The 26,333-nt window shown below is 36.7% G+C and overlaps 1 protein-coding gene across 6 annotated transcripts in view; it reads right to left on the reverse strand.

Annotated features, from left to right (window-relative positions):
* Nucleotides 1-26,333, reverse strand: part of LOC106883526 (DENN domain-containing protein 5B) — a 189,698-nt gene continuing 163,365 nt past the window's right edge. For 4 of the 6 annotated variants that reach the window (XM_052966693.1, XM_052966692.1, XM_052966694.1 and 1 more), the window contains 10 exons: nucleotides 22,082-22,208; nucleotides 20,774-21,024; nucleotides 19,922-20,067; nucleotides 15,323-15,441; nucleotides 10,747-10,841; nucleotides 10,550-10,636; nucleotides 9,902-9,984; nucleotides 8,628-8,754; nucleotides 5,707-5,893; nucleotides 1-2,418 (listed from right to left, as the gene is read on the reverse strand). In XM_052966693.1, coding sequence (XP_052822653.1) covers nucleotides 2,235-2,418; nucleotides 5,707-5,893; nucleotides 8,628-8,754; nucleotides 9,902-9,984; nucleotides 10,550-10,636; nucleotides 10,747-10,841; nucleotides 15,323-15,441; nucleotides 19,922-20,067; nucleotides 20,774-21,024; nucleotides 22,082-22,208 — 1,406 coding nt within the window. In that variant the 3' untranslated portion in view covers nucleotides 1-2,234. Of the gene's footprint in view, nucleotides 2,419-5,706; nucleotides 5,894-8,627; nucleotides 8,755-9,901; nucleotides 9,985-10,549; nucleotides 10,637-10,746; nucleotides 10,842-15,322; nucleotides 15,442-19,921; nucleotides 20,068-20,773; nucleotides 21,025-22,081; nucleotides 22,209-25,406; nucleotides 25,443-26,333 lie in introns of all 6 variants that reach the window. The other 2 variants (XM_052966691.1, XM_052966690.1) reach the window with 2 other exon arrangements.

Below are 26,333 nucleotides of genomic sequence, written 5' to 3' on the forward strand. Positions count from 1 at the left end.
TCTATTAGACAACTTTATTTTCATGGTATTGGTTGAAATGCTCTGTAGACTTGTAGGTGGTTAAAACATGAGGATTCTAAGTTTATTTATAACAAACATCAGTTATGTACATTTAATTTTCAGCAGAGAATAACACACGGAGGAAAATTTTGATTTGCTTTCTTTCCTATCATTTCAAATGGTGTATGTATGAGTGTTGAAATGTGTAGGAAAGAGGGTTAAAATAATGAAAATAACCCAGCATTTGAAAAGATTTCACAGGCAGGGTGTTGGTGGGTGTAAGATGACAGACAAGAAAAAATTTACATGCTTTTTTTTTCAAAAACAAATGTGTGGGGTCAAAAAAAAAAAAAGTGTGGCAGATAAAGGTGGGGGAATCACAAAAAGCCCAAATCTTTGTCCCCCAATTGCAAAACTCTCTACCCCCTCCCAGCTCTATACATTCACACAAATGCTTGAACTAAGATTTGTTTCAGTGTCATCTAGACAGTGTAGCATCAGGCTGCCAGGAACTACGTTACACACTTTATCGTGTAAAAGGAACGAGCCAGACTAGAGGTATATCACAGTGTCAACAGATTATAATTTTGAATATAATCTTACAGAGTTAATTTTTTTGTTAATTGGTGTAGAGGGGGAGGAGTGGCAAAGGATTATGATAACCCTAACCCTAACCATTTCGTGACTGAAAATACTGAACAGGTGAGTTATGTGTACTTGAAATATAAAGATCTGATGGTCTTCATCACTAAAATCATAACCAAAAGGTTTCTTACATCTGTATTACCATCGAATGTACTACTAACAATTTATGTTGCAGCCAAGCAATCTTTTATAACCCAGCTGACCACTACAAACATCTTGACCTGCCTGGCATCACCAGTCGATGCCTTTTAAGACAAACATCTTGACCGGCCTGGCATCACCAGTCGATGCCTTTTAAGACAAACATCTTGACCGGCCTGGCATCACCAGTCGATGCCTTTTAAGATAAACATCTTGACCGGCCTGGCATCACCAGTCAATGCCTTTTAAGACAAACATCTTGACCGGCCTGGCATCACCAGTCGATGCCTTTTAAGACAAACAAAATGAAAGTCAGCAGAATGAGGCTGAAATAACTAGCAACAGCAATAATCTTTGTCAATTAAGAATTCCATACAGAAGACGAAAAAAATAATAATTAGTTCTGGAGTTGTAGCTACACTTACAACAACTAGGCTCCAATAAATTAAACATTACTTTCAGAATGACATTGCAATAATTAATACATTCTGCTAATTATGTAAACAAGTGGCACGAAGGGAATATTTCTGGGGAAAAAAATACACAACATTTTTTTCTTTTAAATTTAGTCAACTCTAAGATAAGGAAGGATATTTTTTTTAACAGAAGAAACTCGAGAATGGGTGAAAGAAGAAATTGCAATGGATTGTGCTGAAGATGTGGACTTAAAACTCATTTGTGGATTTTTGAATAATCTAATACAGTTACATTTCATTATTGTAATAATGTTTTTTAAAATGGGGGGGGGGGAGCTGGAGAAAAAATATGCAGAAACCAAATCAGCACTTATTGAAACTGTGATTTAAAGGACAATATCTACACTCAAATCCTGAGATCAACAAATCCTTTTACACATCAACTCTTTTCACTTCAACCCTCTGTCTGAAAACACGAGTCAAAGTCTTCAGCGCTCTAAACAGAGTATACTGTTAAAAAAATAATCTGTTATAGAAACCATTTTCTTCATTTTACGGAAACGGTAACAGGTTTATTGCTGACCCAGTTTTGAACCAGCAAAATGAAAGAAGTGATCAATGTCGATCAGCGTTTTTTTTGTTTTCTTTGCAAGGTTGCACAGGTCCATGTTGTGAAGCAACTGTTGCTTCACAATGTCCAACATGTCAAAGACATTGCAGTCAATTCTTTGTAATGCTTTCATCACAGACAAACTGATATTAAAGAAGAATAATTGAGATCGGAAGACTAAGTGTGTAATAGTGGCCAGACATTATCAATTCTACGTATAACTGAATTTAAGAAAGATTAAAAATAGAAGGGAAAAAATGCCCTCAAAATATCAGTAGTGCCTGGTGTGACGGTAAGAGAATCTCTTTTTAAACTCTGAGTTTAAAAGATAAAAAAATTGACCAAGCAACTTGTTTGTAGCTTTTTTTTTTTTTTGTTGTTGATTAGGTTTTCTTCATGTCCACTCACTGGTCTTAATTTGATCAAATGTCTAAACCACGAGTTACTGAAGATTCTAAACAGACATTATAGTCAACTAAAGTATCCAGAATATGCACCAGAAAGCTCATAGCTGTTACATTTCTTAGGAAAGAGTTTTCTTCATACATTTGTGTTGTCACTGTTGTGTTGGCCATTAATGGAAGCCACTGTTGTAGCAGACTGTCTCTGCAAAAGACAATAGAAAGGAGATATTAAAAAAGAAAAATTGATCTTATTTACTTCATTTATGCAATTGAGACATGAAATTAAAATGGCCATCAGTATACAACTCATGTATATACACCTCGTGTATATACACCTCATGTATAATATACACTATTGAAAGGCATGAAGTGATTTTTGTCTAAAAAAAAAAGAGATTTCTTCATAAACATGTGTTAAAAACACAAAATATCAGAGCAAGGAAACTATCATCCCAGCAACAACATCAGACACATTTTGGCCTTCTTGGGCATTGTCAATAATACTTATTTGTCACATACTTAGATGATATCTGACCCCTCTAAAATAGTCAACAGTGAATGATACATTCACTGATCTTGTGGAAAGCTTGCCAGGGGGAGAATGCAAACAGTTTTTTTTTTGTTCCCCCCCACCCCAGCTCAGCAAGCTTTCTGCAATAGCAATGAATCACCGTTTCTTATATATCAGAAGAGATGAATGCTTAGCATTGTTGTGAGTTACAGCTGGGATGGTATTTCTCTTCCAATATATACTACTGCATTTTTAACACAACATGTCCATCAAGAAATTGTCTCTGACACAAAATGCACAGCATCATAGCTTCCAATGATTTATATACATTAGGCCATGACCCCATTCAGTGCTTATATGTCTATGAAATTCTATTTCATTTATTTTATTTTCAAAATTTCTTCAACTCTGTGAATAAGTGATAATGTTTTAGAGTGCTGACAATCATTGAATAAGTGATAGCGTTTACAATTGTTAATCCCCAAACCAGTTTTTCTATTTATACGAGTTACACCATTTCATTACTGTTATTTTGCAAACTTAGGATGGTATTTTTCCCTTTTTAGGATTCCAGTTGGTTACAAACATTTACTAATATAAAATGATCCCTATGGAGCAGATTTTATCAGAGAAAGGGCTTGAGCACATTTTATGAAATGGATTTTGCTATCATTTAGATAGACAACTTCAAAGTGGAAGAGAGTCTCGGTGTTGTACCGAGGACTAATACAAAGGTCATATCCATGTTAATGGAAGTTTATGGTAAGGTGCCATGGAGCATAGTATGTGCCACAGCCAGCAGTGTCAGCAATGAAGCAGACGTCTTTAGATATTCATGAGGGGGCTGGTGCATCTAATGATGTCCTGAGAAGATGATCCAAGAGAATGGTCTTTGCACTGAATTGTCATGAATGGTGTTGTTGATGTGCTAACATTAGGAATGGCTCATCATTTAATTTACTCATTTACAATAAGATAGCATAGTTTAAAAAAAAATCAATGTAAAATATAATTGTATTACTATTTCAAAAGCAATAGTTTTCTGCAAACCCATTGTTTGTTCCCTCCTAAGCCATGGGCTAATAAAACAGTAACCTTACAAAAGCCACTCAACTACAAAAACTGTTGCACTCAATGATTATTCACAAATCAGGCTTCAAAAGATGAAATACTTTAATGGTGAGGAAGTGTGAATAAATGACTCCATGTAACGACTAAAAGACAATGATGATTTAAAATATTTTCGTTAATTTATATTGATTGCTTAGAAAAAAAAAAACAAAGAATCAATATGAAATTAAAGACCCCCCCCCCCTTTCTTGAATAACAATAGAAACGACCATCAATGGGACACTTCTCCAAACTCAATGAGAAAATAAAAAAGAAATGTCTGTTTTAATGCCTTTTTATTTCGTGCTCGCATGACAGACAGGATGTTTATGGTTGGATGCTCTTCCTATCACCCAACCCTTACAAGTTTTTCAAGTAAGGGATTTAAATAAATTTACATTTTGCAAGATTCCTGATGTGAAATCATGTGTTGAAACAGATATCCTTATATTTTGGGATGTCATTCCCCCCCCCCCTCCAAGTAAACACAAATTCATTCTTCAGATCTATTATTGTTCTTATTTTATGTCCCTTGTCTGGAACTCTTTTGTCACACACCCAATGACCTCTTTGCTGAACCTCTTTACTGAAGAGGTCATAGGATGTGCGACAAAAGATTTCCAAACAAAGGACATAAAATAAGAACAATAATAAAAGTGAAGAATGATGATGATGATGATCATCATCATCATCGTTTAACGTCCGCTTTCCATGCTAGCATGGGTTGGACGATTTGACTGAGGACTGGTGAAACCGGATGGCAACACCAGGCTCCAATCTAATTTGGCAGAGTTTCTACAGCTGGATGCCCTTCCTAACGCCAGCCACTCAGAGAGTGTAGTATGTGTTTGGCAAAAAAGAAAAACCATCCTGAAATATAACATATTCAGAAAAAAAAAAAAAAAAAGGATGTATCTCTAATCATAATTTAGATGTCCATGTTTCATGCTGGCATGATGAGCTGGACGGTTTGACAGGATGCAATAGGTCCAAAGACTGCTTTGGCATGGTTTCTATGACTGGATGCCTTTCCTATATACCAAACCACTTTAGCACCAGTGAAGCTGTCATGCAGGTTTCAAGACTATGAATCCAGAGGGGTGAAGCTTAACGCTAGGTAATGAGGTGGGGGTTAAGTATGAGAAAAGGGGCCAAAGCAAAGCAGGTTTCTTACTGTAGAGGAGCTACATAGCTCCTCACAATTTAGAAGAGAGAGTGGGATTGATTGGGTGGAGCTAGGAAGATATATAGTGGTGGTGATAGTGATGTGGTTACATGGCAAAAGTACAGGCAAAGCTATGTGATTAAGAAGTTTATTTTTCATTCATGTGATTTCAGCTTCAACATATATTAATTGGATGTGTTGAGATGACAAATCAAGCCAAGTAAAATTGTGGCCATCCATAGATACAAGCATTTCCTTTGCAGGTTCCAGTGCTATGTAGAATACATGCATGTTGGTGCCATGTGAAATGCACCCATGCCTGTGCTGGTGCCACATTAAAAGCACCCTGCACGTTAAAGTGGTTGGTGTTAGGAAGGGCATTGAGCCATAGAAACCATGGACAATTGGAGTTTGGACAGCTCTCTGCGTGGCCAACCCATGCCGGCATGGAAAACAGATCTTAAATGATTATGATGAAGTGTATTTTCTATACATTTTCACAATAGTAAGTCTAAAATAATTTGTACATTGAACAGCTGGTCCAAATGTTTGCAGACTCTGCAAAAGGTGCAGCCAAGAGCTATGAACCCAAATCACAAATGTTTATCTACAATGTTAATTGATAGAACAAACAAAGTTAAACTCCAATAAAATCCAAAGGAAGAAGACAAAAAAAATCTCAAAAACAAAACAAGACATCTTACCTGATTCCAAAGCAGATAAACAATTGGAAACGCCCATCCTTGCCGATGGATTCTGATGATGTATCATTAATTTGTTTAATTAGTTTACAAAAATTTAAGTAACCAGCTCTGGCTTGCTCAGTCGTAGCGGCCGGTGGTAAACTCTCAGGACAGTCAAGAAATGTTTCAAAGCAACATTTCACTCTTTCTGTGAAAATAAACAAACCAAAACTTCACCATTTGGTATAGGATTACAAGAAAAGAATTTCTCATCTCTCAACAGGTTTTATGATACTTCTGCTGTTCTTCCTTTCCTCTGCTGTTCTTCCTTTCCTCTGCTGTCACCCATCACCACCTCCTTTGTGAACCACTTCTATTTGTCTCACTTTCTCACTTCCAGACTGGGGTTTCCCTTCAACCACACTTCCACCCTCGCTCATCCCTCACTATATTCTCCTCTGGCCTCATCCCTAATCCTCTCTCACACCCTTATGACCCTCTGCTTTGCCCTCATATCTACCTTCTTGTATTTACTCTGGTATACCATTACTGTCATCTTTATCTCTCTCCAACTGCTCTCACCCTTATATAAATATAGGGTAGCCATGTCTCTCCTCTATAGCAAAACACCTGTGCTTATTCTTCTATCATACTTAAAAAGCCTTTCAACGCCTGGCATTAAGTCACCTTCCCCCTCTCTTAAATATCACCCCACCACTTAGTTGAGGTTTCTTTTCCTTTGTCTTGAAACATACTTGGCAATCCCACTGCTACCAGTGTCACAAGAACAGCCCCTGGAACACCCTTAAGTGGTTGATGTTAGGGAGAGGATCCAGTTGTAGAAACCTCACCAAACCACAGTCCTGTAGCTTGGTCGTATCAAACTGTCCAATCCATGCAGCATCCAAAGACAAACATCAAATGAAGGTAATGAAATGCTACAACCTCTCTGCTTTTAATTCAATTGGCCAGTTAATAAAAAGCGGTTATATTTAAAGCAAAATTATCTAAATATGGAAACATTATATGATCTTTCACTCAGAGAGATAAAAACATCTCAACATAAGGAAGAACAAAAAAAAAAAAAAAAAAGCCCCTAAAATATAAACCTAGAAGCGGTTCTCTCCCTTTAAACAGAATATTCATCCACTCGGTCATCTCAATCTCTCTCTTTCTAAGCAGCAACAGCTGTAGTTGCCAGTCAAATAACCAAATCTCTTTGTTTTTAATGCTTTGCCAAAATGATTTTAGTTCAACAGGTCTGCAATAAGCTTAGTATCTCCATTGTACCTTAAACTTCTATTATCTTATGATGTATTACTCTTATGTCTCTGGCATTTCATCCAAATACTGGAGAGTTCTCAAGTTAGGGGATGCTTCGAGAAATTAAAGGGTCTATTGGAGGGGATGTGTAAAAACACTGGAATTCTGAAGTGATCACTAGGGAACCTTCAGATCAGGGCAAAAATACAAAAATAAAATATTGTCAAATATGGTGTTTAAAAATGTTGACTTCCAAATATAATAAATTATAGATTGTCTGTTTTATGGTACCCAACCGCCTGACAATATATTCTTCACAAGGAGTACTCTAACACTACCAGATGTGACAAATGGCTATGCAAGAAAAAGTTTGAGGACCCACTCTAGATATTGACTTTTCTGTACCAAAAGCAGGCAACCATCATGTACCACCCAGTGGATAATATCTCTGTGCATTAAACAGCTGCTTCAGCAATCATTTGAGCCAAGACAGTTTGTAAATGTCAATAAGTTTAGTTCTCATGAGAGATGACTCCAACTAGTGCCAAATTTTCTGCAAATCACTTTTCATGACTAATGAGTGATACTCAATTTATTCCAGTTCTTACAGATTCTCTTCCTGCATTAATCATAATCTTTGATGGACAATATCAAAGTGTTTATTCAAAGAACTCTGTCAGGTCTTCCTTCATTCACATTCTCAGCTTTAAAGAAAATCCATTTAAATAGTTAGAGACTTGCCATAGGTTTCATAACAATTATCTGTTGGTAAATCTCACATTACAGAGCTATGTTAAGTGTCCCAAAAACTAAGCTCCTGCTTCAGAGCCAGAAATACTTCAACATCCATTACGAGTCTCAATTGAGTCTTGTAGAGTCACCAACATCTGCTCCTACATCCGGAATGATGCTGCTGTCACATATAAAAGATCCTATACCACATCTGACTAACCAGACAAAACACTAACACACTCCAGCCTCCGGTACAGGAGTGCTGTGTCTCTTCTATCTACTTTTTCTAACACTATCACAATAACATCTCTTCCTCACAACGAACTACTTGCATATCATCACCACATCTTCTTTCTTCCCTGATCTGCACCGCACACCCCATCTTCTTACAGAGACGTCAACTGTCTGTATCAATCCAACCAATTAAAAAAAGAGCCAGAAGTCTATGGAAACATCCATGGACTTGCAAAATATGGAAATGAAATAAACAAGGATATAGAAGTCTGTTTGATTAGCACGTATTTTTCTTTTTTTAACCCTTTAAACTTGCAAGCATGTTTTAGCAGATGTAATTTCATTTGACCCTAACCCTGAAAGACACAAAAGAGGAAAGTCATGTAATTTTGCATTCACGGCTGAAAATAATGAGGTTTCTGCCAGTTTAGTGACACATAAAACCATGTAGCTAACTTTTTGAGTCTTCCATGAATATAGTCAAATGAAAGAGCATCTGCTAAAATGCACTGATTGATTCAAAAGGGTAATTCTACGAAATAAGAAGAATGAGGTAGAAAGGTGGTCAAATATGAAAGAAATAATGAACAACTCTAACAAGCAGATGGTTGTAAAATGTACAAGATACAATTAGTAATTACGACAAGCTGATAATTGTAGGCTATAAAGAAGATATAATTAGAAATTACAGAATTTGTAAATGTGGTTCTTACCTAGATAATCCCATGCAAAGAATTTATGTCTAAAAAGACGTGCAGATTTGAAGCCACATTTGAAGACACATTCAATGCATTGTACTAATCCATTTTCACCACACAGTAAATATGTAATGTTACCACGCTAGAAAAAAAAACCAATGTTTAAAATGTTATTGATGTTACAATACAGTCAAATAGATTTGAACATTGTAAATATATACATTTACATTCTAGATTTATAACATTTTTGTAACATAAACATCATCAGCATCATCATTTAATGTCCATTTTTCCTGCTGGCATGGGTTGGACGGTTTGACAGGAGTCAGCCAAATAGAAGACTACTCCAGACTACTTTGTGTGTTTTGGCAGGGTTTTTATAGTTGGATGCCCTTCCTTACACCAACCACCCAACAGAGTGGATGGAGTGCTTTTTATGTGGCACCGGCACAGGTGAGGAGGTCAGTTTTGGCATGGTAGAAAAAGCTATGGCAGAATGTTGTATAGAGTAAAATTTATAACATATCACTGGTGCAAAAATGTTCCGTTTCTATAAAAGAGCATCTTTTTGTTTCCTTTCAGAAGATGAGGAGTAAGTATGGCCATGTGGTTAAGAGGTTTGCTTCCCAACTATGAGGATTTTGATTCAGTCCCACTGCACAGCATCTTGACATGTCTTCTGCTATAAGTTGAGGCCAACCAAAGTCTTGTGAATGGATTTTGTAGAAGGGAATTGAAAGAAGCCCATCATGTGTGTGTGTGTGTATGTGTGTACCTTTGTCTTGATACCATGGGATGGTTGTAAACAAGCATCACCATTATACAAGCAATGTTGTTTGCAGTCTTCATGAAAAATATGTCTGGCCACGGGGAAATATCTTACTTGGAAATGTGTGATGGTGACAGGAAGGGAATCTGGATGTAGAACGTCTGTCTCAACAAACTCTGTCTGATCCATGGAAATGTGAGCAGTAAAATGATGATGATGATGATGATGATGATGATGATGTCTACTTTCTGTCCCCATCTGGGCCCTGTATAGCTGGCAGAATCATTAGAACATTGGACAGTGCTTAGCGTCATTTCTCCTGGCTCTTTACATTCTGAGATCAAATTCTTCCAGCATTCAAGTTTGTCTTTCATTTTTTTTTCAGGGTTGATAAAATAGAACAGCAGTCAAGAAATGGGGTCAATGTGACTTGTCCCATTCCACTAAAATTGCTGGCCTTGTGCCAAAATCAAAAAATACTATTATTATAATAATTCAGGTAGGAAACAAGAGTAGGTACCTCTTTCTCCGGTTTATGATAATGTTTGACTATGTTGTTCACTGCATGACCTAACATCTCTTGGATCTCTGGAATGGTTAGACCTGGGAGGGAAAAAGAAAACACTGCTGAAGGAATGGTAAGACATTTTGAAGGATTTATTGAAATGGTTGAAGGTGTTGGGTTTTAAATTTTGGAATACTTTTGAATAGCAGAATTGCTATTTTGGATTTCAAGGTTTTAAACAGATTTACTTACAAGCGTTGTGTCTAACAGATCATTTAAGTAACATATTTTTTAGTATAACTAAAGTAGACACAATGTTTGACAAATTACAATAAGTGATGGAACCAAGATTGTAATCGAAGCGTGTATAATGAAAGTTATGTTTCATTGATGGGGTCACAACAAGCAGAAACAAAAACTTATATTAGACATTAATTTACTTTATTTTTTCCTCATTGCATAATTATTTCTAGTTAACATATTTTATGTGGGTAGCATTAAAAAAAAGCTAATATTGAACTTTAAAGGGACAGAGATTGATTCAGAATCAACAGACGCAATCCTTGTCAGCCGTTTTTTTAAACTTTGTTCATCATTAATTTCACACACGGTTTAAGGTTCAGCAAATCTTTTCGGAATGTTTGAGTAGAAAAACAAACTCACTGTGCTCTAATAATTTGTGTCGAGGTGAACCTGTGGGAGCTGGTGACATGCATCGAGGGGGTGTCCTTGATAAAGATCCCATATCTGCTGAAACACAAAAGTGAAAACGTCAGGAGAAAACAAAAGGATAAAGGAGAGGAAAATAGAAATTCAAAATTTTCAAAATTGAGTTAGAGACAAAAAGAAACCTTTTCTACCTTCATTTTCTGTGGTGCTGTGCACTAATTCTCCAACAAGTAGACGTTCGGTGCTGCCATCATCTACACGACCCAACCATTTCCCACATGGAAACCTATAAACCAGACAAGGTCTTTTATTGAAGAGAAAATCTGGAAACAATCACCACTTTTCAGAAACAATAATAATAATAATAATTGTTTAACTGCGGGTTTTAAAGCAGACATACAAATTAAAATGATTTCATGATTAAATCTAGTCACTTATGTTGAAGTCATTTAGCTTCAGGAGTTTTCACAAATTTAGTCATTAAAATAGAAATGAAGCTAAACTTCAGATTTAGCTGAGCTGTCTTGTTTGGTTTTCAAAGATTTTATTGAAATTGTGTGCCGATGACAGTACTGCCCGATTGGCACCCATGCCAGTGGCACGTAAAAAGCACCATTTGAGCATGATTGTTGCCAGTGCCGCCTGATTGGTTCCTGTGCTGGTGGCACGCAAAAAAACACCATTTGAGCGTGGTCAATGCCAGTACTGCCTGACTGGCTCTCGTGCCAGTGGCATGTAAAAGCATTCACTACACTCTCGGAGTGGTTGGCGTTAGAAAGGGCATCCAACTGTAGAAACTTTGCCAGATCAGATTGGAGCCTGGTGCAGCCTTCTGGTTCACCAGTCCTCAGGCAAACAGTCCAACCCATGCCAGCATGGAAAGCAGACGTTAAATGATGATGTGTGTATATGTAAATTGGGGATGGAACAGGTGCAGAATCTAAGAGAGGAGATAATGATTTAGTGTGGGGTGGGGGTGAAACAAAGCTAAACTGCTCAAAAACTGCATCTCTTAGTGAAATAAAAAAAAGGTATTGATTAAAAACAAAAATAATGTTCTCAGTTGTTTTCTCTCTTTCTTGGCAGTTTGGGGGTGGGGGAGGATGCTAAAACAAACAAATCAATGACTAATATTCCAAACTTTGGTGCTTCTGAACTTGTAGAATAGGAAGTACACCATTTTCCCATGTTTGCATGGATCAGAGAAAAAGAGAGAATTCATGGAGGCTGGATGCCCATCCTGCTGTCACCTGTTTCCAAAGCAAGGAAATATTTCTCCACGGCCAGGCATGTTTTCACCAAAGATTGGAAATGAATGCCACTCATTCAAAACAATCACAAGTCAAGACAAACACACACAGACACACACACCTTTTATCTTGTCTTTGTTTCAGCCGTTTGACTGCAGCCATGCTGGAGCACTGCCTTGCAGAGGGGTGAGTCAAACAAATCAACCCCAGTGCCTGCTTTTCTTTTTAAGTTTGGTACTTATTTTATCAATGCCTTTCGCTGAACTGCTAAGTTACAGAGACGTGAACAAATCAACACTGGTTGTCAAGCAGTAGTGCAATGGGGGGAAACACAGAGATACACATGCACACACACACACACATACATGTATATATATATATATATATATATCTATATATATATATATATATATATATATATATATATATATATATATATATATATATATATATACACATCATCATTTAGTGTCCATTTTCCATGATGGTTTGACTGGAATCGGTAAGCCAGAGAGCTGCAACAGACTCCTTCCTCTGTTTTGGTTTGGTTTCTACAACTGAAGAAAGTCCTTCCTAACACCAACCACCCCCCATAGAGTGTACTGGGCATCTTTTACATGTCACCAGCACAGGTGCTGTTTGCATGACACCAACACGGATGCCTCCTCACATGTGTTACTGGCATCGTCTGCAACAAATGAAGGGCTTCTTTCAGTTTCTGTCAACTAAATCCATTCACAAGTCTTTAGTTGGTCTGCAGCTATAGAAAAAGACACTTGCCCAAGGTGCTACATAGTGGGACTGAACCCCCAAACCATCTTGTTAGGAAGTGAAATTCTTAAACACAAAGGAGAAAGAGAGTCTGCCGAATGCCGACCCAACAGAGGGACCAGCTATCCAAATTGACAGTACCATGGTAGATAAAGCAATTAAGAGTATGAAGACAGGGAAAGCCCCCGGCCCATCAGGAATCACTGCAGAGATGCTCAAAATATCTGGCAGTGTCGGCTATAGCCTAGTCGCCCGTATAGTTAACCAGGTGATACACAAAGGAGTCATACCCAATGACTGGTGTAGCAGCACCATAGTCAACTGCTACAAAAATAAAGGTGACGCTTTAGACACAAACAATTACAGAGGTATCAAGTTGTTGGATCAGGTGATGAAAGTTATGGGAGAGAGTCATAGCCTGACCAATTAGGGAGAGGGTCAGTTTAGATGAGATGCAGTTTGGGTTTGTGTCAGAGAGAAGTATTACTGATGCTATATTTCTGGTAAGACAGCTGCAGGAGAAATACCTAGCCAAAGATAAACCTCTGTACCTGGCTTTCGTTGACATGGAGAAAGCTTTGACAGGGTCCCCCGATCCCTCATCTGGTGGTCAATGAGGAAACTAGGGATAGATGAATGGTTAGTGAGAGCTGTGCGAGCCATGTACAGAGATGCTGTCAGTAAGGTGAGGGTTGGAAATGAGTACAGTAATGAATTCCGGGTAGTGGTAGGGGTCCACCAAGGTTCAGTCCTCAGCCTCCTATTTTGGTCCTCCAAGCAATAATACAGGAATTCAAGACAGGATGCCCCTGAGAGCTCCTCCATGCTGATGACCTTGCGCTAATTGCTGAGTCACTATCAGAACTAGAGGATAAGTTTCAAGTGTGGAAGCAAGGACTAGAATCGAAGGGCCTTAGAGTCACCCTAGCTAAAACCAAAGTCCTAATAAGTAGGAAGGTAGACAAAAGACAAATCCCTTCAGGTAGATGGCCTGGCTTGATCTGTAGAAAAGGCGTAGTTAGAAACTCTATAAGATGTACCCAGTGTAAGATATGGACACATAAGAGGTGCAGCAATATCAAAGGAAGGCTAACTGGGAAGATAGTTTTTGTATGTGGCAGATGCTCAGGAGCAATAAACACTGAAAATGTGCAGAGAACAGCTTCTGTCACATTCCAGGGAGAAAAACTAGAAGTAGTTGATAGCTTCCATTACCTAGGAGACCAAGTCAGTAGCAGGGGAGGGTGCACTGAAAGTGTAGCTGCTAGAATAAGAATAGCCTGGGCAAAGTTCAGAGAACTCCTACCTCTGACAGTGACAAAGGCCTCTCGCTCAGAGTAAAAGGTAGACTGTATGACACATGTGTATGAACAACCATGCTACATGGCAGTGAAACATGGGCTGTGACTGCTGAGGACATGCGTAAGCTTGCAAGAATGAAGCCAGTATGCTCCGATGGATGTGTAATGTCAGTGTGCATACACAACAGAGTGTAAGTACCTTGAGAGAAAAGTTGGATTTAAGAAGCATCAGATGTGGTGTGCAAGAGAGACGATTGCGCTGGTATGGTCATGTGGCAAGAATGGATGAGGATAGCTGTGAAGAAGTGTCACACCCTAGCAGTTGAGGGAACCTGTGGAAGTGGTAGACCGAGGAAGACCTGGGATGAGGTGGTGAAGCATGACCTTCGAACATTAGGCCACACCAAGGCAATAACTTCTGACCGAGACCTTTGGAAATATGCTGTGGTTGAGAAGACCCGGTAAGCCAAGTGAGACCATAACCCATGGCCTATGCCAGGGGTGTAACCAGCCCACTTATGAGTACCCCTCATTCATTGAACAATAAACTTTGCTTGCAAAGACCTATTGAGGCAAGTGAAATCAAAATCGCTGACGTGACCAATGACAGTACTGCCTGATTGGCACTTGTGCCAGTGGAACGTAAAAAGCACCATTCAAGCATGGTCGTTGCCAGTGTCATTTTACATGAAAAACAACATTTGAGCATGGTCGTTGCCAGTGCCGCCTGACTGGCCCTCGTGCCGGTGGCATGTAAGAAGCACCCACTATACTCTTGGAGTGGTTGGCGTTAGGAAGAGCATCCAGCTGAAGAAACTTTGCCAGATCAGATTGGAGCCTGGTGCAGCCTTCTGGCTTGCCAGTCCTCAATCAAACCGTCCAACCCATGCCAGCATGGAAAGTAGACGTTAAACGATGATGATGATGATGATGAAAGCCTTGCCTGTTCCAGGAGGAACACTATGCCTTAAAAAGGACAGGATGGTATTGAGTGGAATTATTTAAACACAGTTAACCCAACGAAAGGTGTATTTATTACATGTACAACACACAATACTTTTGACCAATTTTTAATTTATAATTCCTGACCCACTCATCTCTTTAAACTCTGTTTCCACCTCTTTACACACAAACTAAAATTTGTGTGCGAGTCCAATTTTTGATTTTGTACTTTTTCATAAACTTTTAGTTACCACATTTCTATTTAAAAGCATTGTCCTTGTTTTAATTAATTTTGAAAATAATGAAGAATTTAAGAAAGTAATTTTGTCGTTATTAAGCTGGTGTTTGGAACAAAGTAACATGAAATTTTGATGGAAGATTTTAATTTAGATCACTTTCAAACAGGAAGTTTGTATCCTAGAATCAGGAGGCAGTCTTAGAGGGTTTTGTAGCAGAAGATTAAAATATTTTTTTTTATTTTTTACATAAAAAAGAATTCTTACTTGAAGAGATGTCCAGTGATTTCATTGCGAACCAACACATACTCAACAAGCCATTTGGGGCTCATGCCGCTGTTATCATGTCCAATTCGAAGAGTAGTCAAAATGCCAAGGTTTTTGTGCTAAAAATAAAAAACAATAAACATTAAGTTTGGAAATAAAGTTGTTTGCTACGAAACTTTCTTCAGAGAACATTGGACACATTTTTCGTAGACATTTTGCTCTTATACATATGGTAGGTGCAAGAGTGGCTGAGTCATTAAGATGATTGCTCTCCAACCACGTGGATTCAGGTTCAGTTCCACTGCACAACATCAAGCCTTGGGAAAAGATTTGATAGACAGAAACCCATTGAGAGTATGTGTATATATCATCATTAAATGTCCAGATTCCTGTTCAATAAGTATCCAACCAGCCTCAGGGTTGGAGTGGTCTTCAATGTCTGCTTTGGGTTTTATGACTGGAAGTCCTTCCTAACACCAACCACTTTGCATAGTTTACTTTTTTTTTTTTTACTTTGTGGCATGTCTATGCTCACACACACATGCACACACATACATGTATACATTCAGTGGAATCTGTGCCAAGCAGTGTTTAGGCAAAAGTGAAATTTAGATTAGTTGAAATATGTTATATGACATATTCCTACTTCTAAAGGCAAATTCACTGCAGTTACCATGGAGAAAAAATTCTCTTTTATGGTAAAAGTTGAAAATTGTCACAAACATATTTCAGTTCGCTGATGCCTAAACATTGCTTGGTGCCAAAACTGCTGAATTTCTTGTGATCTAACAGTCTAATGGTGCAACCTAGTCAATGTTGTTGACTGTCTTTTAGGTAAAGCTATGGCTTTAAATCTGCCCAGATTTACCTCTCTTTGGTATTTCCCATTGATAACAGATAAAGAGCGAGAAATACTGTATCTGGGAATGCAACAGGGGGCAATACTTGGCAAATATAGTATTTTTTCACCTTTTACTATTTGAATATTTTCCCCAGAATAACTGCAGTAAATTTATCTTTATAAGTATGTATAACTATAGAATGCCATAGAATGGAGTCAGTTTGAACATACAAAAAAACACTTATTGTGTTCCATGTCAAAATAAATATTTTGTGAGGAAAATTATGATTCATTTGAAAGTTCTGGATGTGAACTTTCTTTTCATATAATTAAACTCCAATGGTTAGAAATCATGTCAGCGTCCTTCAAACACCCTATAATTTCCAATGCATTTACAAAGCTTGACTTGTTTTTTTTTTCCTTGTAACTGCTGAATGGTAGCCCTCACCTTAGTTCAATGCGCTTGAGTGCCATAACTCAAGTTGTGTTAAAAATCATAGTCATGAAAAGCAAGGTTTTCGCTTTATTTTGATATAAAAAATCAATGGAGGTAGGTCAGACAATCATAATAAAATATAAAAATTAAAATTTCATTGTAAATTTTCTCTTAGAAAGGACATATTTTCAAGATTTTTATATCAAAAGAAAAAAATTTCTCATGAATTGATAATTCTGGCCATGATATGGTGAAAAAGCACAAAGTGAGTAAAGGGGGTGGCATACTAACCCTACTTGCCAAACTGACATGTTCCTCTGTGGCAAGAGGTCAAACAGAACACAAATCTAAGGTTTCAAATCTGAAGTTTGAGCCAGAATTTCAAGAAAAAGATGAGCTAATTACTAAATAAACATATTTCTACAAAAAATGCACTAAACTGATCCCAAAACCCATCATTATATTGAGAATGTTACTTATTCCTTCTTGCTGTTTTAACATGTGGAGATCTTCAAGGTAAATCAAGTGGATATTCTTGTACATGTAAATTCCACCAATAAAAATTATATTGTGCAATGAATATCAGTTTGTAGAATAGTAAAATCAGATGTCGTGTTTTATTTTTTTCTGATTTTGAATACTGTCAACATAATTTTGCATCAGTGTTTACATATTTTTAAAGTTTTTTCCTCTCTCTTTCCAACTAACAAGTTGTTGTTATGGAAAAAGCCTCTGACAGGGTCTCCTGCTCTTTTAACAGGTGGTCAATGCAGAAGCTAGGGACAGATGAGTGATTAGTGAGAGTGGTACAAGCCATGTACAGGGATGCTGCCAGTAAGGTGAAGATTGGCGATTATAGCAATGAATTCAGTGTAAAGGTAGGAGTTCACCAAGGATCAGTTCTCAGCCATCTCTTGTTTAGCATAGTCTTCCAGGCGTTAACAGAAATTTAAGACTGGCTGGCACTGGGAGCTCTTCTATGCTGATGACCTTGTTCTTATACCTGAATCACTGCTTCCACACCTGAAATTTCCTCTCTAGGTCAGGTAAAGTCTGGAATCTAGGAGCCTTAGAGTTAATTTAGCAAAGACCAAAGTTCTAGTAAGTAGGAAAAGAGACAAATCACAAGTCTCCTCAGGTAGATGACCCTGCCCTCCATGTAAGAAGGGTATTGGTAGAAACTCCATGTGTTGTATCCAGAGCACACAAGAGGTGTGGAGGTATCATAGGATGGTTAACAGAGAAATAATCTTTGCATGTGGCAAATGTGTGGGTACATTAAGCACTAAAACTGCGCAGACAATAGACTTCCTCAAACGCTTGGTTGGTGGGGGGGGGGGTCCTTAGAAGTAGTAGATAGCTTCTGTTACCTAGGCAACCAAGTTAGTAGTAGGGGAGGAAGTCCTGAAAGCACAGTTGCTAGGATAAGAATGGGCTGGGTGAAGTTCAGAGAGCTTCTATCTTTGTTGGTAACTAATGGCCTCTCACTCAGAGTGAAAGGCAGACTGTACGTACAGCTATTTTATATGGCACCTGAAACATGGGCTTTGACTACAGAGAACTCGTGAAGACTTGAATGAAATGAAGCCAGCATGCTGTGCTGGATGGATAATGTCAGTGTGCATATATGACAGAGTGCAAATGATTTAAGACGAAAACTAGATATAAGAGGCATCAGATGTTGTGTGCTGGTTTGGTCATATGATGGGTATGGATGAGGACAGCTACTTAAAGAAGTTCCGGTCTCTAATTGTGGAGGATACCTGTGAAAGGGGTAACCCAGTTAGATGTGGGAGGGAAGTAGTGAGAAAGGATCTTTGGACATTGGGTTTCACTGAGCAAATGACAAGGGAGCAGGAGATGTGGTGATTTGCTGTGCCTGATAAGACACGTCAAGTTAAGTAAAACCACTGTCTTCCACACCTGTTCTTCAGGTGTCACTTAAAAAGCACACCTGTGCCAGTGCCACTTAAAAAGCACACCCATGCTGATGCTATATAAATGCATCCAGCACACTCTATTAAGTGGCTGGTGTTAGGAAGGGCATCCAGCCTTAGAAACCCTGCCAAAACAGACAATGGGAGTTTGGACAACTGTCCAGCTGGCCAACTCTTGTCAAACCATCCAGCATGGAAAATGGATGTTAGAAATGATGATGAGGATGATGATATATATATACACATATATACATAGTACTTCCTGCATGTATAGCTAGATGTATGACTGCTACTGGTGTGTCAACATAACGAAATAAAGTGTTCCTCTGAAGAACTGTTGTGGATCTGCATCCGACTGCATGATGCACTGCAGACGATACAAACAACCACGATGGTAAAATATGTGTAGGGAACAAATGGTATAAATTACATCTTGTGTTTATCATACTTTTGCTTCTTATGTCTGCTTTGCATGCTTGTGTGGGTTGGACATTTTAACAAGATGCAACAAATTACAAGATTGCGTCTTGCTGCAGTGTCTCAGCTTTGGTCTTTATCGTTGGGTGGCTTTCCTCAACACCAACCACTTCACAGAGTGGCAAGAGCAATAGTGAGGTTCTCTTGTGACTTTTAAAGGAGAGGGGGAGAGAGAGAGAGAGAGAGAGAGAGAGAGTAAGTGGTCAGATCAGGCAAGGTGTTGAGATGTTAAAATGTGATGAGAGAAACAGGGTCAGTGTTATTGTTGTAAAGGAGATTCATGGTCACCTCCTTTTGTACATGGGTGAATGGAGGCGGCTGGATTGATGCCAGAAAGAGATAAATATGGTGATGATAATATACAAGGACATGCCCCTAATGTGAACATGTCCCAAATGAGAATAAAAGACAAAATGGAGACCAGAGAATCAGGGAAAGTGTGTGAGGTTGCAAGAGGCGGAGTGATAAATGGATATAAGCAAGGGGTGACATGGGGGTGAGTGAATGGTGAACAGCAGTGAGGGTGGCTGATAATAAATATGGGTCGGTAGAGAGCAATAAGAATGGGAAATGGATATCAACTGGGTAGCCATTCACCTCCCCACACACACACAGTTTTCTTAGTGAATGGTGAGGAGTCACTTCCTGCTATTTAACTGTGAGTAAATTTATAGAGTTCTTTTATAATTTATCAAACATAATCATTTATGTCGTTTGAAACATAATCATTTATAAAAGTAATGCTCTACTGATTCTGGAATAAGTAATTCTCAGTAGATTTCATACTTTCTTTGAATTGAATTGATTTAGGTTATTTAATTACCTTGTTAATTTTATGATATAAGGTAAATATGTTTTACACACACACACACACACACAGCACATTAAAAAAACCAAACAAATCCAACCTCAGACGTATATTCCAGGCATCCTTTTGGAATTTCTATAACTCCTGTTTCTCCAATTTGTCCTGCTAAACTGATCCAAGGGTTTGCACTGGTCGTAAAGCAGCCAAACTTGGTACTTGGGTAAATTAATACTTTGTAAGGAACAACTGAAAACAAAAAATAAAATAGTTTTTACCAACAGATGTCACAGTGATACACATTTTGTATCTCTAATCTCCTAAATTAGAAAAATAATTATCCAGATTGGTTTTGATAACTTTCTAAAGATGCCTTACAAAGGGTAGGGGTGTGCAGTTATATTTAATTTGTTTGTCTACATTCAAATGTAAAAAGAAATTTGCTGCAAAAACTGTTTTTGCAGAATTTCTTTTCCAGGAAATGTTTTTCCAGCAATGATCCTTCTATGCTCGAGTGTATATGAATTGGATAAATATAATTATACACACCTACATTCTTAATCATTGCTGTTTAATGTGCTTCTCATTGATTAATTCCAGCTTGGCAAAGCTTTGCACACATCAGCAAATTTACTATTTGCTGTTTAAATATAAGAAGAGCAGTTCTAAGTGGGCTGAGGATGAGAGATTCGGTGCCTGCAGAATGACATGTCCTGCAGTGTGATGACGTTATTCATGGCCCAATTTTCTCAGCAGAGGTCTTCCATGTTTGAATGTAGACATGTGTGTTAAATATAATTAATTGTATACCTCTATATTTCAATCATTGCTGCTTAATGTGCTTTTAATTAATTAACCAAAAAGTGATTTAAAGAAAGCTTAATATTTCCAACTGTAGGCAGGAAACAAGTTAAATAAATGGTAGATATTGTAAGGCATAAAAGGCTGTTCTTACTGGTGTTGGTGAAGGTGTTTGTGAAGCAGAAATAATCAACAGCATTGAGAGAAAGAAGATGGTAGAGGAACTGCTCGCGTTCTTCTTCACATCGCATAAACGCATAACGCTTATATAAGCTCTGCAAAAGCTTGGCATCTGATAGTAACTCCTTCAAGTGTGCTGACAATGTCTTTTTTTCCAGTGCCAGACGCACAAATGCCCTGGCAAATCCCACATCGGTTTTTATGTCAGTCATTTGTTTTACTTTCCTGTAAGAAGCAAGAAAATAAAATAAAAATACGAGTTCAGAATAGACAGAAAAATGCTTTCCAATTAATTATTCTAACAATAAAATTACTGTGGATTCTAAAGCAATAGTCATGTCAAACTTAATACTAAAATGTTAATACACAGCAACAGAAATGAAATCATCATCATCATCATCCATGCTGGGATAGATTGGATGCTTTGACAGGATCCGAAGACCATGTAGTGCTCCATTGTCTGCTTTGGTATGGTTTCTGTGGTTGAGTCCTTTCCTAATGACAGCCCTCAGTGGTTTTCTTACCACTAGTGCCAGTGAGGTTGGCAAGTAGCTCACAAAACTACAGACCCCCATGGTGGTAGTGGGGAAGCTTTATGCTAAGAGATGAGAGGTTAAAGTATGAGGAAAAGAAGGGCCAAAGCAGAATAGGTTATTTGCTGTAGAAGAACCTCATGACTATTCCCATTTTAGAAGAGAGGGTGGAACTGGTGAGATTTTAAGCATTTATTATTTTTAAATGCTTTTGTTATTCAAACCACATTTTAACATGAATGAATAAATAATAAATATAACTTGTCTTTGGAGGGTCATCGCACCAATAACATGCACTGGTTCAAAATCACTTCTTTATTGTTAGTCAATTGGTGAAATATCTAACCAACCAATTGTTTGTTTAATGTGCTGGTTAAGCAATCAATCTGTTGTTAGTCAAAGTTCTTTTGTTGCTTCCATGACCTTCTATGAATCTATATCATTGTCATTTAACATTCACGTTTCCATGCTTCCATGGGTCAGACAAAATTTGTTGAGGCAGATTTTCTCAGGCCAAATGCCTTTCCTCTTTACAAAAAAATATTTCTCCATGGCCAGACATGCTTTGCATGGAAGACTTAAGATCAATGACGTTGCTTGTTTGGCCTCTAGGCCATCGTAGGAGACTCTTGTCTTAGATATCATGCACCATTAACTGTTGTTCCATTTTGAGCTTGAAAGGCTAAATTTTATGTTTTCTACAGAAACAAATTCAGTCATTATCTTGTTACTAAAATCAAGCTACTTACTTCACATCAAAAGTTAGAGATTTCGGAAGTGGTTTCAACATAGGTAGCTCTGTGCCACCTTTGCTTCTTGACCGACGATGAGTTGGCGCAGCAGGCTTTTCTTTCTCACCTTCAGCACTAACTGCATCTAAGGGAAAGGTAGTTGTTGAACATTTATAAGAAAGCACACAAACAAAAACCATAGCTTTAAATGAATGACACTGAAGAATATTGGACATAAGAAAACATTTCATTCCTGATTTACTCAAACCTGGAAAATTAAAACGTTCCAATTACAAACTTGAAATTCATGACAAAACTTATGGAAATTATAAAAGAAAACAAATATTGCTTTTCTGACGGTAAAATTGAAAATACTCTTGAAGCAAAGTGTTAATCTAGAAACCTTGCTTCACAGTTATGATTCAGCTAACTTACTTTAAAGTCAGTCATTAGTATCATAATGGCTATTGTTAAATTGGGCTTGTTGTACAATGAGAATTTTGCCAGAAATCATAACCTTTTTTCTCATATTTCACACAATTTGCACTACCAAAATGTCAAATATATATATATATATGCATACATACAGACAGGGTCTTCAGGTAAGTTAGGAGTTGTAATTTGCCTGACAACTCCATGCACCTACAAATATTCATTATATATATGTGTGTGTGTGTGTGTTTTATAAAACAAAGAATGAATCATGCCGTTTAAATTTACAGTTGATCTATGCTCTTCTTCATAAGATTAACATCACTTAAAATAATTAGTACAGTGTAAACAATTGATTTGAATATTTTATAAAAATTATCAATTCATAAGAACATTTTCTTACTATTCTTCTTCCAAAATGGTAACAGAAAAAAAAAAAAATGCCAGTTAAATTTGGAAGTAAGTCAGAACATGACTGTGGTGGACCTGGAATAATAAAAGCTTAACCAACTCGAAAAGAGATCTAAGTAACAAGTGGTGAGATTACAGAGTTAATCAGTCTATCGATGTAATATAAAAGGAGAAAAACAATAAAACTAAAAACATAAAAGAACAATGAACATTCATCAAATGTCTGCAAAATTTATATTGTATACACCTGTTAATGGAAATGAGAAGAATGTGAATTAATAATTAAAACAATTAACCAACATTGATATATTGTTAATCAAGCTAATTAGATAAATTTAAAATGGCATATTGGATAATTTTTGTAATTTGTTTGGTTATGTGAAATCACAGGAATCAGATTAGAAGTTGAGAGAGCTAAAAAAGGATTAAGCCAGCAGCTAAGGAGGAAAATCAGAAAAGTTATAGCTATCACATGGGAAGGAATTCTGAAGCAGTAGCTATATACATACATTATATATATATATATATATATATATATATATATATATAATGTATGTAAAGAAATTACTACAAAAATATAGATATCAAAAATCATTGCAAAAGCAGAAAACATGGAGTAATAAATTGGTTGGAAGAAAAAGGCCAAATAAAGAATCCTTAAGGGAGATGAGGGAGAAAAGGACAAGATATATAAAAAAAAAAAAAAAACTTTAAAATACTACACACAGTAGTAGAAAAAAATTACCAAAGGTAACTTTATATATAACTACAGGTATTTTACTTGATTCTAAATAATTAAGTTGGTGAAAGCATTTTCAATGCTTCAAAGATTAAAAACATAAGATGAGATATGAAGTGAAAGGAAAATGCTATTAACATTATTGTGATCTCTCCAAGTAACAGCTAGAGGTGCATTTTACGAGTAACTTGCCAAAGGCTTTGGCAATCAAATCATGAAACAGACATACAAAAGTTCGTTTGTTGAAACATAATAATTATCTTATTTTTGCTTCTATTTTAAGAAAAATAAGGGGCACAGGGCACCTTCTAGGCTAACATCAATGAACTCCCTTCATCAGCTCTTTCACAACAAAATAATAAAACCCTTAAACTACAACAACAAAATGTTTACGTTATTAACCCCTTTCATTTCCATATTTCTGCCTTTGTTTTAATTAATTTTGAAAATAATGAAGAATTTAGCAATATATTCTTCTTGTTTTGTCAGTCCTTGGAACATGAATTAAGAAATTTTCAAAGGTTTTAATCTAGATAATTTAAAACAGGAAGTATATATCCTAGAGCCAGAGGTGATCCGAGATGGATTGGCATCTCAGCTAATATTGCTTATAGTCCAGATTGATTTGAGAGAAAAACTCAGAGGAAATAATCAGATGTTATAGCCAAGAATATGACAAGGGAATCCAAAGACCTAACCTTCAAAGTGGCAACACTTTCATTAAATGGATACTTTATTCTTTTTCTGTAGACATATGGATTAATTTTTAATACAATCAATGCTATGATAAATTATCATGAGTATATAAAACAGTGAAAATTAAAACAATGATTTACATATTCATTGATAACATATTTTGGTAGATTTTAACATATGTTAGTGATTCTTGTATCTCAGTTCTGGAGAACAACTCTTTTCAAAGGAGGTGTTGACAATATACTTGATTCAGTAATATAAAGACAGGTGTTCTTGGCATTATTGCTTTAGTATCAATTTATTATAATTATTAATTTATGTATTTTTTTAAGTATATGGATGAAAAACCATATTTAATTTTCATCAAATTTGAACTCAGAAGTGAAAAAAGCTAAATTCTTCAAAAGTCTTTTGGGTTTGGTTCCTTACGACCTCAGCTAATTCACTTCTAAGATGATGTGACTCACAATCCGTGTGCATGCATCTAAACCAACGTTATAACAAAGATGATTACATTAGATGACAATATTTTTCTCTTATAAAAATTAAAGAATTTATAAATGAAGAGAATAATTGTAGAACCCTTACAGAAACTGGGAAACCCCTCCAACTAAAACACAACAACAACAAAAAAAGAGCTAAAATATTCATTGTTAACAAGCAATGAACAATGATTCCAGATATCTCTACAATGTGAAGAGGTTTACTAAGATGCTATAGTAGAATTGGTGGAGAATTAAGATGTACATACATTGCAGAGAGAAAGAAACATTTGCAGTTTGTCCATGAAGAGTCTTGACATTCTCATATCTATATCAGTTTGTGAAGAGAGAGAGGAGTTTGTGTTTATTCATCTACAGAAATGGACTTTGACAGAAAAGTCCTTGTCATTCTAAACAAAGTGAATTACACACATACATGACTAGTCCCATACCATCTTCAAACTAGATACTGTGCTCAACAACAGGCAAGGCTGCTCGCAATATATGGTGCAAGGAGCTACTTCAGAAAAGAAGAGGACAAATAAGAATGCAACAGCTAAGATTTAAAAACATTTTCACGTACTAACAATACGTTTTCGCAGGATGAACCAGATCATTGCTGAAAATAAAAGTTGAAAGTGGGTTCTTATCAGTGTTTCATTATTGAAATTAGTAAACAAATTTAGAATTTAAAAATAAGAAGCTGTTCACAGCTTATTAGGTTCTTAATACTCCAACATTTGATCAATCACAAGTTACAGCTTTATTTCACTAAAAGTCACTAAAATATATGTAATCCCTCTTGTGATCCCTCAAAAGGTTACGACTATTACAAGGGAGATCATTTCGTTATAATCTGAAGTAAGATTAGAAACTGAAATTAAAGAAAGTTACAGAAAACAATGCATAGAATTCACTTATTCAATATTTTGGGTTTATTTGATATGAAGTTCTTAAAATTCCTTGGCATTCCATGTATAGCATTATTTTTAGAAATCAGTCTGACATAACCTAGCACAGGCATGGCCTAGACCACTTCTGTCTGAAACTTATCTACGTATTATCGATAAGATGTTTATATTTATCAATAACAATATTTTTTCACTTATTTAAAATTGCTGACCACTTTGAATCAACTTAGCTTAAAATATTTAAAATCATACAAAGAGGAAAACTGGAAAAAAAAAAAATAATAAATTTATATTAGAAATATTAAACAGGTCTTTTAGGAGGCAAGGTAGGAGAAGCTGTTTGCATAAGCAACTAAATAACTGCATATCTAGTGATCCAAACTACAGTCATGTGAAAGGTAACTATTATAAAAGAGGGAAACCATGATGGGATAAGAACTACTTGTTGGTAGACAACAGAAGATGCAATCAAATTTTAGTTAGATTTTCTGTTTTTTTTTATCATTGTCCTTATTTCAACATCTGTTTTTCCGTGCTTGCATAGGTCGAGCAGAATTTGTTGAGGCAGATTTTCTACATCTGGATGCCTTTCTTGACAC

This window comes from Octopus bimaculoides, chromosome 3, assembly GCF_001194135.2.
Source record: "Octopus bimaculoides isolate UCB-OBI-ISO-001 chromosome 3, ASM119413v2, whole genome shotgun sequence".
Taxonomy (NCBI): domain Eukaryota; kingdom Metazoa; phylum Mollusca; class Cephalopoda; order Octopoda; family Octopodidae; genus Octopus; species Octopus bimaculoides.